Source organism: Malaclemys terrapin, chromosome 24 (assembly GCF_027887155.1).
Source record: "Malaclemys terrapin pileata isolate rMalTer1 chromosome 24, rMalTer1.hap1, whole genome shotgun sequence".
In the NCBI taxonomy this organism is placed as follows: Eukaryota; Metazoa; Chordata; order Testudines; family Emydidae; genus Malaclemys; species Malaclemys terrapin.
Genome location: NC_071528.1, coordinates 10,713,025 through 10,729,884, shown reverse-complemented (window position 1 = coordinate 10,729,884; position 16,860 = coordinate 10,713,025). Strand labels below are relative to the sequence as shown.

The window sequence follows — 16,860 nt, the reverse complement described above, 5'->3', positions numbered from 1 at the left end:
CATTTGTTTTCATCCAAATAGGATGAAATGTTGAAATGCTGAATATTATCATGGAATGGAAGTTCTGAAAGGTTTCGTTTCAACATTTTCATTTGAAGGGAAACATTCTGACATTCCTGAAACGGAAATGTTTTATTGCAGGGTATTGAACTGACCCAAAATGCTTCAAGAGAGGCAGGATCTGGACATGAAAGGAAGAGATGGGTTCTCCACTCTGCTTACCATTATCAAAGACTATCACACTATAAATCTAAAGCGTCTGCCACAGATGCCTTGACCTCCTGCACTGTAGCTGTCTGATCTGCCACCCTCCATCAAACATTAATAACTGTCTGCAGAGCCAGGTTGGCTTATTGCTGGGATGAGACGTGCTCCTATTTGCCACAGGTTGATTATTAGTAACGTCTCTAGAGATCGCTTTATCCACGTTACAACCTGTATGTAGGATAAACCGTAGAGCGTCTGCACAAGGAAATGCACCAGGGGGAAATATGGAGACGCTAGATCCTCAACTTGAGTAAATCGGTGAAAATCCATTGACTTCAATAGAGCTGCGCAGATCTACCCTGGCTCAGGATCCGGCCCATGTGACACTGAAACCGAGTTCAATTCATGTTCTGGTTTAATCATCAGTTAGGAGCAAAGTCGGGGAGAGCATGGTTAGTGGAGGGGCAAGGCTCATGTGGAGAGTACAGAGAGGCAGGCAGCTATATTACAGCCGCTTCTGGAAGTGTTCTCTCCTCTTTTCCTTGCAGTCCATGCAGTCTGTCGTCTTGGTAGAATTGCTGTTAATTTCAATGTCAGCAAGCCACCCAGGGGAGTCATCAGTTTTAAGAGGGAGCAGAACAATTACCAGGAAGGAGTCCCCATTTCACCACTTGAACTGAGATCCAACGTAGAGGCAAGCAAGAAACCATGTTTACCTCTACCTTTAACTGACTTCTAGCACCTTCCATACCAAAAAGGCCACAACAACCTGAACATATTTGAGACAAGGGCCCAGCGTAGACGCAGAATTACAGAGGTGTTCTGGATCCAACCAGGAACAGTAGTAGGGTGACCAGATGTCCCGATTTTATATTCCCAAGCCGAAAGAGATTGGAGGGGGATCAGTCAGAGACAGAATCTTGCTAAGTGAGATATAGATGGGATCCAGTCAGAAGGCTCTACAATATTTTTAACTGCCTGTCAAAGAGCCCTCTTGCCCCCTTTAGCATATTCCCTGCTCCCATAAAGCCAGGGCCGGCTCCAGCAATTCTGCCGCCCCAAGCAGAAAAAAAAAAAAAAATGCGATCGCGATCGGCGGTGGCAATTGGGGAAAAAAAAAAAGCCGCGATCGGCGGCGGCCGTTCAGCGGCAGGTCCCTCGCTCCTAGAGGGAGTGAGGGACCTGCCGCCCCCGAATTCCCGCAGGTGCCGCCCCTCTCCCTTGGCCGCCCCAAGCACCTGCTTGTTAAGCTGGTGCCTGGAGCCGGCCCTGCATAAAGCACAGAACCAAAGAATGATTTATAGATCTTATTGGTGAGAGCTTTATTCGTGTCGTTTTTCTCATGCATTTCTCATGCAGGGCTTGTGCGGGTGTGTGTGTGTACAGTTTATTATATTGCTAGGAGTTTTACCAGACGCACAGAGGAAAATGCTGATGACCTGACCCAGTGCAGAGAACTATCACACTTAGACAACCAGCAAAATGTCAGCACTATAGATCACTGGGAGCAATTCAGGCTACACATAGGGTAATCAGCCACCTAAGTGCAACCTATCAGTAAGGATGAAACTCATCCCTGTGCAAAGAGCCAGCACTAAGAAAGGAACTACTCGGAGGGTTTAAGTGGGACATAAGTGATGGATAGGTCTTGTGATGGCTGACGCACAGGAGTGAATTTCAGCCTTGAAGACTGACATATAATATCTACTATAGTTAAAGGGGAAGTGCCAAATGCCCCACTGGCAGAACTCGAGTGACTTCAGTGGAATTATACCAGCCGAGAATTTTGCCTTGCATCCCTAATAACCATCTGGAGGAGGAGGGATGGGGAAGAAGAGAATCAACTTGGGTCGAGAACCAGCAACCCCTAGTCTTCACAAAGGCTGTATGGAGCTTGGAGTCCTGCCTGCAATATGGGGATTTTACCTACATTCGGGGCCGCCCAGAGGATTCAGGGGGCCTGGGGCAAAGCAATTTTGGGGGCCCCTTCCATAAAAAAAAGTTGCAATACTATAGAATACTATATTCTCATGGGGGCCCCTGCGGGGCCCGGGGCCTGGGGAAAATTGCCCCACTTGCCCCCCCCCTCTGCGGGGCCCTGCCTACATTCCCATCCATCATTGTGCAGGGTGGGTTTTAGCTCCTGGAGCCCAATCCTGTGCCCGATGACTTCAATGAGAGTAGGACCAATGTGATTTCTTCCATGGAAGCAATCCATCTCCGCTGGTGACTGGACCCTTCTGGTTGGATCCTTTCTTCACCCTTCCTGCTCACTGATTATTAGACGTGGTCAGAAAACAGAATTTGCATCCCAGGAAACGTTTTGAGATTTCAACCTTTTTTTGGTCCTGAACCAAGATGGAAAGCCAAAAATTTTGACTTTTTTGGCAAAACAAAATTCCAAAAATAATTTAGGTTAGGGTCAATTAAAACAGTTAATTTGGCTAAATTTGAAACATTTCATTTTGATTTCAACCCTTTATTTATTTCTAAATGAAATAGAGAAAATTTCAGGGCAAAAAAAAAAATCAAAATTTTTGTTTTGAAAACTTCAACAAGACAGTTTGACATTTTTGAAGCTTTTTTCACAAAATGAAATGTTGTCAAAATCAACACAATTTCTCCAAAAAAAAAAACCCCAAAACCCAGACAGTTTTGTCAAAATGGCATTTTCCAACCAGCTCTATTGGTTATATGGGGAGAGGTGAAATTAAAAGGATAGACCTTGGAAACTGGAGCAGAATTTAACTACTTGGGAAATGATGCTCGATCAATCCTCAGGACCCCTCCCGACTCTCCAGAGAGTCTCTCTCTTCCTCTTGACTGATATGGATTCTCCAAGCATCACCAATCTGAGTCACAATTAAGTCCAATGTGACCTCCCTTCAGACAAGCTTACACCTGCATAGGCAGATTGGGAAGGCAACCCTCAGCCCTGCATACTTTGTACTAACAAAAGAGGTCAGTGCGAACCAATCCAGCTTTACCTTCTGGATGCAGTCACCAACTCCCTGTGTCATGATTGGGTTTGGGGCCAGGCATTGCTAGCACTGACAACTCTGATTTCATTGTACTGAGCAGGGTTTCTTTATTGGGAGTGCAGGGGCAAGAGAAGGGGAGACGTAGACAGATAATTTCACTAACAAAACCCCTGGTTGTCACCCGGACACTTTGCATGTACGGAAACATACATCTTGTGTTTTCCCTGTTCTCCCTCCAGCTTATCTCCCGTTCCATCTCTTTCCCCCCATCAAGACTCCAGTTCTTTTTCTTTTTTCCCTTCTCCCCCAACTCTGTTCCTGATTTTCCAGAGCCCATTCTTCCACTGTTGAAATTTTTACTGTGAGTCGATCCACACCCCTTTCACCTTTCCTCTCTTTCTCTGCCTCCAAATCCCCTTCTTTCTGACCCACACCCACTCCTCTGCCTCGTTACACGCTGCACCACTTCTCTCGCTCTGCTCTCAGAGAAGTTTTTATGCACTGTGACAAATCAAGTTACACCAAGGTGTCTTTGCACTCATGAATGTGTGGTACAGCTAAGCCGTGGATATAGTTCTCTGGGGTAATCTGTAAAGTACAAGTTGTTATTACTCACTACAGTAGAACAATCAACACAGTTTCTGTAATGCAGTAAGATGGATTGAAGATGCTTAAGAACACAGGGAAATGGAATCGGTGCTTTGAAAAAAAAAAAACTTGGCTCACAAAATCCGCTTCTCATAGCTCATGTGTGGTCCTACATGTCACGCTCTGATGTGCTCCAGGGCATTTGCTCATAGCTGGCAGCAGGGTTAGTCCTGCTGCGTGATGCAAAGTCCACTCTATGGGCCAACTCCTGCTTTCATTTATATGGGTGTAAATCCAGAGTCACTCCACTCAAGTCCAGGGGCCGTCCATAAATTAAGTAACACATGTTTGGGTGATTTTCAAGACCCACTCTCCCCGTGAAACACTTTGTAACACTAAAAAAAACATGGAAAATTAAGGCCCCTGATGCACTTTGTCATTTATGGACAGCCAAAGTTATTTTGGGTTTATGCTAGTGTAACTTGGAGCAGGATTTGGCTATACAATTGCAGCTATAAATCCTACTGACCACTTTTCTCCACCCTCTCTGGATAGGGCCTTTCTCTTACTTTGTGTATTACCTTTGCGCTCGAACTGCCTGCTGCTCCGTACTTTGGAGTCACACAGACATTCTGAAAACCAACATCCAAGTATTCCAGTTCTATTTGCAATGGTGAGCTGAGCCAAACGCAAATCTAAGTAGCTTTGAACTCCTTATTCTCAATCAGTGCACGACAAGGACTGATTTTACACCCGCCGTAAAAGAGGACGATTAGTTACTAAGCCACCTCCTCCCATCCCCGCTCCCGTGCTAGCCCTGAGCACCTCTCACATCTTTTTTCATGAATTGATCCTCACAACACCCTGTGAGGTAGTTTTCTATTCCTGGCTCCTGTTCCTCCCTTATCCTGCTGCACAATCCCAAGCAAGCCATGTGCCTCTGTTTCCCCTCCTACTCTTGCTATTTAGATTGCAAACTTTTCAGGGTAGAGACTGTTTCTCTTGTATGTACGGCACCTGTTGGGATGGTGCCGTACTGAATGACTGGTGTGAGCATAACTTGACATGACTTAAACACGCAGAGGATCATGGGAACAGGGTCCCTTAAAGTAGAAGCAGATTTGATAAAGGACGGACAAAGCCTGCGTGTGTGATTGATATTGAACCTATTGGTTGGCAAATATGGGCCCGTGCAAAAGTAAATATCACATGCATAAAGTTCCCGCATGGACCCGGTTATAGGGACCCTACAGCAAGGACACCCCGCAGAGAGCCAGAGTGAATGATTGATGAGTGAGTAAATGTGGAGTGGTCTTTGTTCGGTACCCCCCACTCCCCCAACCCCTTCTAAAATTAATAACCACACGCCCACTGGGTATGCTTTTGAGACATGTGACTCCTTTGAGGAAAAAGAGGATAAGAATCAAGCAAAGTAAGTTACTGTCAGAGAGAGAGATGAGGAAAAAAGGGAGAGGGGATTCCTTAATTGACACTTGAAGAAGCTCATAGACTCATAGACTCTAAGGTCAGAAGGGACCATTATGATCATCTAGTCTGACCTCCCGCATGATGCGGGCCTCAAAAGCTGACCCACCCACTCCTGGAAGAATTCTCTCCCTTGACTCAGCTGTTGAAGTCCCCAAATCATGATTTAAAGACTTCAAATCGCTGAGAATCCTCCAGCAAGCGACCCCTGCTGGACAGAGTAGCCAAAACTCTGCTCCGTGGGGTCGAGTAGGACTGTGACCAGAGGGGTTTCCAGGCAGCGAAGGCCTGGCCTCGAGGGAACCCGAGACAGACCAGAGAGCTGAGGAGAGCAAACCTGGACAGAAAAAGCCGTCCATAGAATTAGTAACCACCTTCTCTATTTGCCAAGCAGGAACTGTGTGAGGCTAGCGCAGGGCCTGGTTGTGTATGTTTGTGAAAGGGAGGCTCGCTAAGAGGAATATATAGCTCTTCATATATACTTCTTAAATGCCTAACATAGGCGTGATGTGCTTAATGGAACCCTTTACCGCTTGTGTAATTCCTTCTCGAATTAACTGTAGTGTATGCAAGATAATTACCGTGGCCCTTTTTCACTGGTACGACAGTCATCTGCCCCACTGGGAGCCATTAAAGATCTATTTCAGGGGTAGTAGCCCCCTGGTGCCAAAAGCACCTAAGACAATGGGCCCTGATCTTGGTTGGAGCCCTGTAAGTGCTGCGGTGATAAAAATAACCAATAGTCACAAGTCATCCCCTATGATTTGCCTTGGAACTGGGTAAGTGGCACAATCATAAGAAACGCAGCCCTTCCAAGCCCACAGGTCCTGCTTAAATGGAGCAGGGCACTACCTCTGGCTTTCTGCAGCACAAAATGAGGTGGGATCTGCATTCCTGAGTGGATGGGGATGACCCAACCGATTCTCCCTATTCCCGCTGCAGGGGATTCCCACTAGAAATGCCTCAAGCCCTGTCAAACAATGTAAACCTGTAATTAGAGAGAGGGCAGCTCGGGAGGGGAAGAGAACAGAGGGAGGCAGAGAACGGAAAGATGAGAGGCAAGAGGGGGATAGCAGGCGCAGAGGGCAAAGGTGGAGGTGATTCCAGCCAGCCAAGGAGAAGAGTCACCAGGGAGAGAGAAAGGAGAAATAAATGGCCGCAGCTGGGCAGTGAGGTCATAAGGACCTGGGGAGAAGGTTCTGGAAGGTTGCTTGGCAGCTGGAAGCAGAAGCTAAGGATCAGTTGGGAGCAAACAGACCAGCTTGACAAGCGAAGGAAGCTGCAACCAGAAGCTTGAAGGCTTGGGTATAACCCAACACCCACTACATCTTGTCAAGTCCTGCTGCTATCACTGTCCGGCAGGAAGGCTCCAGTCTGTTCTGACACATGGACGATCCAGTAGTCACCTTCAGTCCACTGTTTCCCATAAAGGCCTCCGAAGCCAGAGCTTTCTCTTAGACAAGACCCAGGCCAGCACCGGTGCAGAGAGTTCTCCACTAGCTGCCAGCATGCAGCCACTGCTCCAGTCTCCTTTCCGCATGGCCACTGTATTCCTGCTCTTCCTGGTGCCCAACGGCAAAGCCTTTATCCGGGCAATTTACAACCGTAACTCCACCAGCCAAGATTTCAGTGCCCTCCCTGCACTCTTTGGGCCTCCGCTCGCCAGCAAGGGACTGACAGGTTATCCGATCGAGGTGATGCCTGCAAACGCCTGTCACCCTATCGAAAGCCCGCCGGCGCCCCGCAACTCCTCCACAGCCTTCATCATGCTCATCCGTACCTACGACTGCACTTTCGGTGCCAAGGTCCGACACGCTCAGCAAGCCGGATACCGAGCCGCCATCGTGCACAACGTGAACTCACAAGCCCCTGTGGATATGGCGATTGGCATGGAAGAGATTCAGCAGCGGACCGAGATACCTTCTGTCTTCACTGGGGAAGCAACCTCCAAGCTCTTGAGAAAGGTTTGCCGCTCTGATGAAGGAACTCACGTCATCCTGGTCCCTGAATACTATCACTTTGCCTGGGAGGAGGATGCTGGGAACTCCTGCCCGCGTGCTTGCAGGTGCCGACTCCAGCTGCTGGGACACTGCTCCCAAGTCCCAATTCTTCCAATCTGCAGGGCAATTAGCATCCTGGCTGCCATAGTGACAGGCATCCTGCTCATTGTGAAATACACAATGGGGTACCACATCTGGAGGAAGAGGAGAAACCCACTAAGAGAGGAGCAGGGGAAGGAATCCTCCACCAGCACGTTTAAGAGAGGCACCAAGTACACCGAATGTGCCATCTGCCTGGAGATGTATGAAAAGGGAGACATGCTGAAGATTCTGTCTTGCTCCCATGCCTATCATGGCAAATGCATAGACCTGTGGCTCTTAACCCAGACCAGGAATAAGACCTGCCCTCTCTGCATGCAGAGGGTGACGGTGGCAGCAGAAAGCCCTGACTTGGACATAGAGGAATGCATAGAGGAGGAGAGGGATGAAGGCAACCAGGAGGGTGAGGAAGATGGGCACAACAGGGAGGGGCAGTAATGGAGCCACTCCTGGGACGGCCAAACCAAAATCTGACTAACATAGTTGTGCCAAACCTAGACTCCCCCATACTCTTAGCTTCCCCTTCCATCCTCCCTGTCCATTCTACCTCTGGCCAAAGTTTATTGGGAATCATTTTAGCTCAGCATGGACCCAGAAACACATGGAAAGGGAAGAGTAGAGGAGTCAGACAGGGATGAGCCGTGGAACACCGAATGTACGTTCTTTGCTCTGCTTATCTTGGGCAGCGGGTTGAATCCAAGCTGGTTTTAGGAAGGTGAGACTCTGCTGAAGTCAACTGGAGTCACACCAGGTCTAGCTACCAGAACATCCAGCAGTGGCCTGCAATATCCGCTGTCAAACCATGAGGAAGAGTGGCTTGAAGCCACCAACAGATCCTCTGCTTTTCCTCAAGTTCTCCCTAACAACTGTCTTTCCGCACATGCCTCATACTCTGCAGATCGTTTATTCCACACAGATTTTTCTGGGTAACTTCTAGCACCAGTTTGGGTTTGGTTACATGAGATCAGCTGGCAAGATGTAAAAACTCATTAGATTGGAGGAAAATAAAATGAATCAGAAATCAACCCATTCCTGTGAACATCTCTGTTTAGATGGCCCTCACCGTCTCCTACGGCAGCTCCTTAAATGGACCAAAAATCTACTAACAACAAACAACAAGGATGATAATAATAATAATAATTAATAATAATAATCAAAATGCTTATTATTAATATCAAGTATGCTTTGCACTCTCATGGTAATAACAATTACAATTACTAGGGTGCTTTTCAACCATAGATCTCAAAGGACTTTACCTAGGAAGTTCAGTGTCATTATCCCCATTTTAGATGTGGGGAAACAGAGGCACAGAGACGGGAAGTGCATGCCCAAGGTTCCCTGTTTATCTGTCTCTCACTATGCTTCTTTCTCAATCATTCTTCCTTTTATTCCTCTGCTGACCCAAATTTTCTGCTCTTGTAAATCAGTGTGGCTCCATAGACTTTATTGGAGTTATCTTGGTTTCCACCATCTGAGAACCAGGATCTACGCATCTTTTGTATTTAACTTGTCTCTATCTCAGTCTACATACCACAAGCGTGGGGAAAAGCCAACCCAGTTGGCCTGACTGCCCTGATTAACTGGAGTCCTGCTTGATTTTGATACATAGCTATGTTACCATCCTTCAACAGAACGTTTACATGGATAGACAGGCCGACCCAATGCATTATCAAGCCAGCTCACCATTAGCAGACACAGGTCTTGTTTAAAGTGAATTATCAACATGCTTTGAATTCCCACTGTGCAGATGCTGCATTTAATATACCTCTTTAAATGATTAAGCTTCATCATATTTTTGCTTCCATTATATATTTCCCCCCCCAAAGATCTTACAAGATCAACCTTCCACATTCTGCAGTAAAATTTATCCCTCAGAAGGTTTGTCCTTAATACACTAAAAAATTTGCTGCTGCTGCACAATTTGGCTTAATCAAAACAAATTAGACAGCCATCTTGACAACGTCCTGCTAATTTCAGCCCGTCTCCATGATGGGATTGAAGGAGAACAACTTCCTTCTAGACACGTAACGGGGACAGGCTGAGGATCTAAATTGAAGGTCATTACGTAGAATGGAATGGGGAGATTTGAGGCAGGTTGCAAATCTTGTTGGAAGGCACAAGATGAAGATCTTTGATTAAGGGAAAGAAAATCACTTGAAGGAAGATTGGAATTCTCCACTGAGGGCCACTCTAGAAGAGTTCAGGTCTGAATGGGAGGGACTCCAATCATTTTCCCCATCAAATTTGAAAAACCTTTTAACTATTAGCTTAGGCTTTGTTCTGCTTTGAATGTCTCCCAAAGCAAAAATGACCTTAAGTACTCACTGCTTCGGCTCCGATAAGACTTGCAGAGTGAAAGGATGAATATAAAAAGGAGAGACACTGTTGATTTAATTGCCTGCATCCGTCACAGCAGTCGTGCTGGCTGAATGACATGCATTTAATTAGAAGAAGAGATGCTTTGGCTTTGGTCAATGAAACATATATAAAAGCCTGTACAAAACCTGACCTTTTTTATGAACATTGCCTTCTAAATAATGTGTTAGTTTGCAGGCAGTTGTCCCTTGCCTCACACCATTCCAAGCAGCTGAACTTTCCCACATTTGCTTCACCAATGCACTGATTTTCTTTCCATTAAGCCCCCATGCTCATCTGATTCTTGGCTTCTTACGGTACCGCCTCAAGAATTTCCAACTTTGAGCTGCTACTTACTATGGACAGAGAATTCAAGCTTCATATCCATTCAGTGTTGAGCCTTTTCACCATGCTATGCCTGACCTGGAGGGACCAAGCTGTACCGTGATGTACCAAGCTAGGTTGCAAGTAGTATTGAGTGACTGGGGCTGGTCTTGGAAGGCGCTGAATGCCTCCTGCCGGTTGCTAAGCACCCTCAACTCTTGAGCTGGTCAAAACATTTTCGTCCAATTGGTTCTTCAACAAAAAATACCACTTTTATCTACATGTTTTGAAAAAGGTATCAATTTTGATGAAGTTTCATTTTTTAAAAAAATGCTCAAAGTGCTTTGATCATGTTGAAACATCATCCGGTTTTGACTTTTTCCGAATGGAACATTTTGATTTTTCATTTTTTGAAATGACTTTTCAAAACCAAATTCATTGGGTTTCTTTTTGAATAAAGATGATTTTCAACGTTTTTAAAGGTCAAAATCAAAAGGAAATATTTTGATCGACCTGAAACAAAATTTCTTTCAGAGAACTTTCTTTTTCATTTGCTTGTTTGTATTCATTCTGTTTCAGACTGGAAAATTTTTTGGAAGGGCAGAATTCGCCACGAAATAGAAAATCTGGTCGCTCCCTGGCTCTTCTCCATTCTTGCTGAAGTCAATGAGCTCAGTACATCTTTCCCTTCAGCCTTGCAGAATCAAAATGAGTGGAAAATGCTAACCACTCAGAATGGTAGTGTTTTGTATCCATGCCGCGCTAGGCTACGTGACCTCACAAGCGAACGGTGACCTCGGCCCCAATGGGCGTTGAGAATGGTCCGCCCCCGTGCAGGTGGTACTCAGCCTTTTGTAGGAGGAGGAGTATTGGGAGTTGCCCAAACCCCCTTCGCTTCCACTCTATGTTGGGTGGGATTTCCAGAAGCAGGCACACTGCCCTAAAGTTTGCTCCCACTCAAATCAATACTGAGCCCACCTGCTGTCTTTAAATATGAACGGGAGGAGGCTAATACACAGCTCCATAACCTTCTCCCCTAGTAAACGCTTGCACAGACCGTGGGCAGAATTCATTGGTTTCCTCTTCAAAGGGATTTTTTTTCCCCAGATCAAATATTTCTTAAACTTTCAGGGATTCTCCTTGGAAGGAGACACGATCACAAGGAAACGTTAGTGACAAGCTATTCCTTTTAGCCTTCCCTCCCTTCCGGAGGAGGTTTATAGCCCAAATATTTTACTCAACCTTCCTAGCAGTCCTTCCCAATGTGGCCTTAAAGATTATTTACAGTCCTGTCCTGGGGGCTTTTGCTGGAAAAGCAGGAGCAGTGTGCGGGCAGAATTGGACGGAGATTAGTTGGAGCCTTGCCTTTCAGAAAGCAACAGGGGCTCCCATGGCAGGAATAATAAGAGCTCCAGGAAACAAATTGCTTTTAATTAGAGCAGGTGCGCCGTGCCTAAGGAGTGTCATTGTGTAAACATTTATTCAAGTCTTTAAAAGGACTGAAAGGCAAAATGCCATCACACACACACCCCGCGCCCCCCGCCCAAGGTCTTTGCAGCCCACAGCACAGGCACTGCAAAACAATCCGTCACAAGCAGTGTCAGAGAAATTTCATTTCTCAGACAAAAGCCATGCATTTTTCATGCCTCTCCAAGGGGCGGGATTCCTGATGCCTTGATGATGGCATGTTCCTTTGCTACATGAGGTCAAACTAACTGTTTCCTGCTTGCCCAAGGACCTGGCTGTAATTCCATTGACTTCGATGGAGGGCCTGGGCTCCAGCGCTTCTCTTTTCTAGCCCCTTGATAGGGTGTTAAGAACTACACTTGGCAAAACAGATCCACACCTGGAAATCCGGTCCCAGGTCATTTCATCTCCATTAGCTCTCGTAAGCAGATGACAGGAGCGCGTGAACACAAACAGCGTGGGATGAGAGCATTCACCCAGCTGCTAGCCAGGTAATCGGTTATTACATTCCCCAGCATTCCAGCTGTCTCCTCCTTGCGCTGAGAAAGAAAAAAAAAAAAGGCGATTCCAAGTTCCATTGTTTAGCTTTCTGGGAGATGTTAATACTTTAGCGCCTTCATTTTCTCAGCCGCAGGGCTCCCCCCTCTTCAAATGTCGTCCTCAAACCTCCACAGTCAGGACTACTCTTTTCCCATTCAAGATCCTCCGTACCAGATCAGCTCAATGATCTATCCACTCCAGCAACTTGCCTCCAGCCGTAGCCAGTGCTAACTGAGGCAAGAAACCCCACCATGGACAATTATGGAACAATCCAGAAACTGTCTTCCTAACCCCATTACTTAGCGTTTGGCCTATGTCCTGAAACATGAGGGCATTTCCTCCCTGGATAAGAGGGCTAGAACCCAACACAGAACTTGAGCCAACAGAATTTTTCTAATCCACCACTAACAATGGATATACAGTGCATCTAGTACCTGGACAAGTTAGGTTGATCGGCCAAGAAGTTCTTCTTAAGACCAAGAAGTTACAGCATTGTTATTATTTATTAGGTGTATTATGGTAACACCTAGGAGCCCCATCCAATACCATGGCCCAGAACCTCACTGTGCTGGGTGCTGTACAAATACAGAAGAAAAAGACAGTCCCTGACCCCAAAGAGCTTACAGTCTAAGACAAGAGACAACAGACAGGCAAGGAGCACAAGGAAACAAGGGGGCCATATCGGTCAGGTGGATGGCCAGCGATCTCAGCTAACCATTGTCAATTTTTTTTTTTGAGGCATCACAGCAAAGGAGAGTTTTAAGAAGGGATTTCCAGGAGGACAATGTGGCTTTGTGGATGCTGACTGGGAGCTCTTCCCATGCTTTGGGGGAGGCCGGGGGGTGGGGGAGAAGGGAAGCAGAGGGAAAGCACGAAGGTGCTTGTTTGAAAATGTAACAAATGGTTGATGGAGGCTGCATCCTGGGCGGATCAGAGGCAGGAGTCAACATTTGGACTGACGATGGGTAGCGGGGATAGGCCTGGGAGGGCCTTGAAAGTGAAGACAAGTGGTGTATCACAGAAGATTTCCCTCTGCCCTGTGGACAATGGGATCCCAGTGCATCCCTGCAGTAGTTCTAGGTGAAATGACATGATTCTGTTTTAAGTTCCCAAGATGCTTTGGGACTGGCCCGCCCCCCGGGGGAAAAGCCCTCAATTTTAAACACGCATCATGGAGGCTCTTTGCCAGGGCTAGCGCTAGACACTCTGATGCCTTTAGCGGCTGTTCCCTAAACGTGTGGGGAGGGGGCATCTTACAAGAGGCAGAAACTGTCCCAGCTGGTGGACAGATGACAGCAGCCCATGCAACCCACCCCTATTGGCAGCCCTGAGCTCTCTTCCTGCAGGCTTCCCCCGCAGCTCTGCCTTTCAGAAACTGCTGGGGTGGGGGAATCTCATTAGGTAAAGTACGTGGCGTGCTGGGCTGGCCAGAACAAACTTGGACTCTCTCTTCCCCTCCGGCATCCATTCCGCTTGCAGTCCCGCTCCGCTTGCCAGGCCTCCAGAGCATTCATAGATAAGAGAACCCTCCTTTCCCAGGTACCGGGAAAGAGTTCAAAACCAACCTCGAATCCATCCTCTGAAAAGCCTTTTATCTCCACTGGGCTGGCGTCCTCCCAGGGTCAGGCAGCGGGCACCTCCCGCATTTAATCAGACGCTTACAAGCAGAGGCAGGTACATCCACTTTGTGAATGAAATGGGCTCGAGAACATTCCCAGCAGTACCTTGGGGGCGTGGGGGGAGGAAGAGGGGAGAACACAGCACTGCTGGGTCATTACCAGGGCCTGTGACATCATTCCCCCCTCTGGGGCTCTGGAGCCATCTGGCAGGCAGCAGAAGACACAGGATGCAAGGGAAAGTTTCTTTAGGCAGCTGGGCAGGCCAAGATCCAGTGTTGTGGGTTTGTACATCAGTTACATCAGTGCCCTGGGGGCAGTAGCACCAAGTCCCTTGGGGTGGGACTTGCTATCCTGATGGTGCTTCCCAGCCACCAAAAAACCCCCAGCACAGGCGAGGGGGATATCCCCAGCCCTGCCCCCACCGATTTCCTGACCCTGCCCCCGGGGGACAGCGGAGCATTTGTCTCACTCCAAAAAAGGCAAGAGCGACTTCTTCAAAGTCAAGTGAATTTATTTTCATCCCCGAGTCCGGGTGCCACCAACAGCTCGGTCATCGGGGAGGCGGCCAGTACAATGCACAAAGAACACTCCTCGAGGGGACCCCAGAACATCAGGGCGACAGTACAGCTCGGCGGCCACAGCAGAGCAAAAAGGGGGATCCACATAGAATTTTGACCTAGACCGCCTCAGGCAGGCTTGAGTGCCCAGCAACATATCCAGGCCATATTCAGCAGGGCCTCCTACCATGGCAAAATCCAGGCCAGGATTTAGGGAGACCCTGTGTGGTGACCCCAGGCAGCACAGGTTGTGGGGCTAAAGAGCCAGAGAGACCCCCCAGGATTTGTCTGCATCCAGCAGGCAGCTTCTGGAACAAATCCCATTCACATGAAATACAGCCGAGCCCTGTCTCTTCCCTCCTGCGAGCAGGGCCGACGAGAGGGGGGGGAGCCGGTACAAATTACCAGGGCCCGGCAGTCCGGAAGGGGGCCCGGCTTTCCCGGCTTCCCCCTCCCCTCGTTGGCCCTGTTTAGCCGGTACGCCCTTGCTGCGGGGCCTGAAAAAAAATTTTCACCGGGGCCCAAACCCGCTCTCGGCGGCCCTGCCTGCGAAGGACACTGCAGCTTGGAGTCCACAGTCCTGGAAAGGGACTGACCCTTCGTTCAGTCTCCCAGGCCGGGAGTCTGTCCTTTAATGGCCAGTCCTTTGTGCATCACTTCTGTCAGCAGCGGCAGCGCGCAGTACAGTTCATGCTGCAGCTGGCAGAGGGACGGCTGGGGCCCCCAAGGGATCAGCTCCACAGCTTTCCCAGGGCTTTGAGCCATCATGGCTTGGCCCACCTTTGTCCCTGCGCCTGCTGTTTTCAGGGCACAGATACAGCCTGCCCCAAATCAGACTGACACACAAAAGGAACGCAGTGGCCTGCAGATATTTTCCACTGAGCTAACGGCCCCAGGGTGCAGCCGCCACAGCTCTGAATGGTGTGGGAAACCCTCTCGCCTGGCCAGGGGTTCGGGGCTTTGAAACAGCAGCCTGCCCTCGTTAGCGGGTGCAGGAGCTGCCTTCTCCATGCCTGTTCGGCACTGGGCACTCTCAAAGCGGCTTTAATGCTCCCTGTGTGAAAAACGGGAGGAGGGCGTGCCCAGAATTTAAGAAAAACGTGTCACGTCGATTCCAAGATCCTCGTGAAAAGGGAAATGTTTCCCGCTTCGTCCTAGCAATAAGTAGGGACAATACTGACTTTTATTCCTAGAAACGCAGGGCCTGATCCAAAGTTCATTGATGTCAATGGAAAGACTATCACGGGGATTTGGCTCAGGCCTTAGCACTCAGTCGTCCTAAGCAAGCTCTTTCCACCTGAGGATCTCAAAGCCTTTGTACAAGACAATTAAATCTGAGCAGCTCTGAACCAAGTAAATATCATCCCCATTTTCCAGGTGGAAAAACTGAGGCACCCAAGAGGTTAAAGCGTAATATTTCCAAACTTAAGACACCGAGGGCCTGATTTTCAAAGATGCTGAGCGCACTCAACTCCCACCAACTTCTGTCAGGTTTCCTCTGGATTTACAGCCATGTAACCAAGGATTCTGTCCTATGAAAAAGAGGGCGTCCTAATGGTTAAGGCATTGGACTGGGACTTTGAAGATGTGCGTTTAGTTTCTGGCTCTGTGTGACCTTGGGCAAGTCATTTAATCTCTCAGTGTCTCTGTTCCCCATATGTAAAATGGATAGAGCAAATCTTTCCTTTGTCTTACAGTTTGTGGTCTTGTCTGTTTAGACTGCAGGCTCTTTGGGGTGGGGACCTTCTCTGTATCTATGTACAGCACCTAGCACAACGCGGTCCTAATCTCAGCTGGGGCTACCATCATACAAAAAACAATGTCTCACGCCTTCTCCCTCTCCTCCTCATGGAGCAAAGCCGTTCTTCTACAAGACTTCAGAATCCATGCAAAGGTGATACATTTTGGCTTTTCTGAGTTCCCTGCCCACAAGGTTCAATCTCCTCTGATCTAGCCTGCTCTTTCAGTCTGTCTCATCCCATCCGCCCTCCCCGTGTTTTGCATCTGTGGTTGTCTCTCACAATCCAGCTGTATTTTCTATTGCACATTTCATTCAAACTCCCTTCCCCCCCCCCTTGTCTTTTCAGAGTTAAATAACAGTTAACATGTTAAAGTAAGCAAGCCAGATTTGGTTCTTGTGTCTGCCAGTGTCTTCTTCTAACCCTGCCACATTTTTTACTGGGTGCAGGATTTTTCTACATTAATGTTATCAATCCTGTGACAAACTTAGAACTTCACACGTGTCACTATGCTGCTTGCTGTGGCCTTTCAGAACTCCACAAGAGCAGCAGGGACAGAACTCAGATTCCCTGTGCTCCATAAGCCAATTGAACTAAAGGAGAATCTTTATTCAGCAAGAAGTATGGGGATTATGACACACAGTAGATTAGTTCTGGTTCTGTCCAACAGAGGGCAGTGGTGCCACTTACACACTACCCAGTTCATGGCAGTAATAATACCTAGCACTCACATAGTGCTTTACGACTTCAAAGTGCCTTATGCACATTAACTACTCCTCAGAGTACCCTTGAGAGGGGAGTATTATCTACCCCCATTTCACAGCTGGGTGAACTGAGGCTCAGAGTATTTGAGTGACTGACCCAAAGCCACACACAGTGATCCAATGGAGTAGCCAGAA

The 16,860-nt window shown here is 47.8% G+C and overlaps 1 protein-coding gene across 1 annotated transcript; it reads left to right on the top strand.

Moving 5' to 3' along the window:
* The first annotated feature begins 6,769 nt into the window (after positions 1–6,769).
* LOC128828766 (E3 ubiquitin-protein ligase RNF167-like) lies at positions 6,770–7,798 on the top strand. The gene has a single exon (XM_054013704.1). It carries the CDS (start codon positions 6,770–6,772, stop codon positions 7,796–7,798), a length of 1,029 nt encoding a protein of 342 aa, XP_053869679.1.
* The last annotated feature ends 9,062 nt before the right edge of the window (positions 7,799–16,860 follow it).

Coding starts and splice junctions, on each gene's coding strand:
- LOC128828766 (XM_054013704.1), top strand. CDS start 6,770: ATGCAGCCACTGCTCCAGTCTCCTTTCCGCATGGCCACTGTATTCCTG.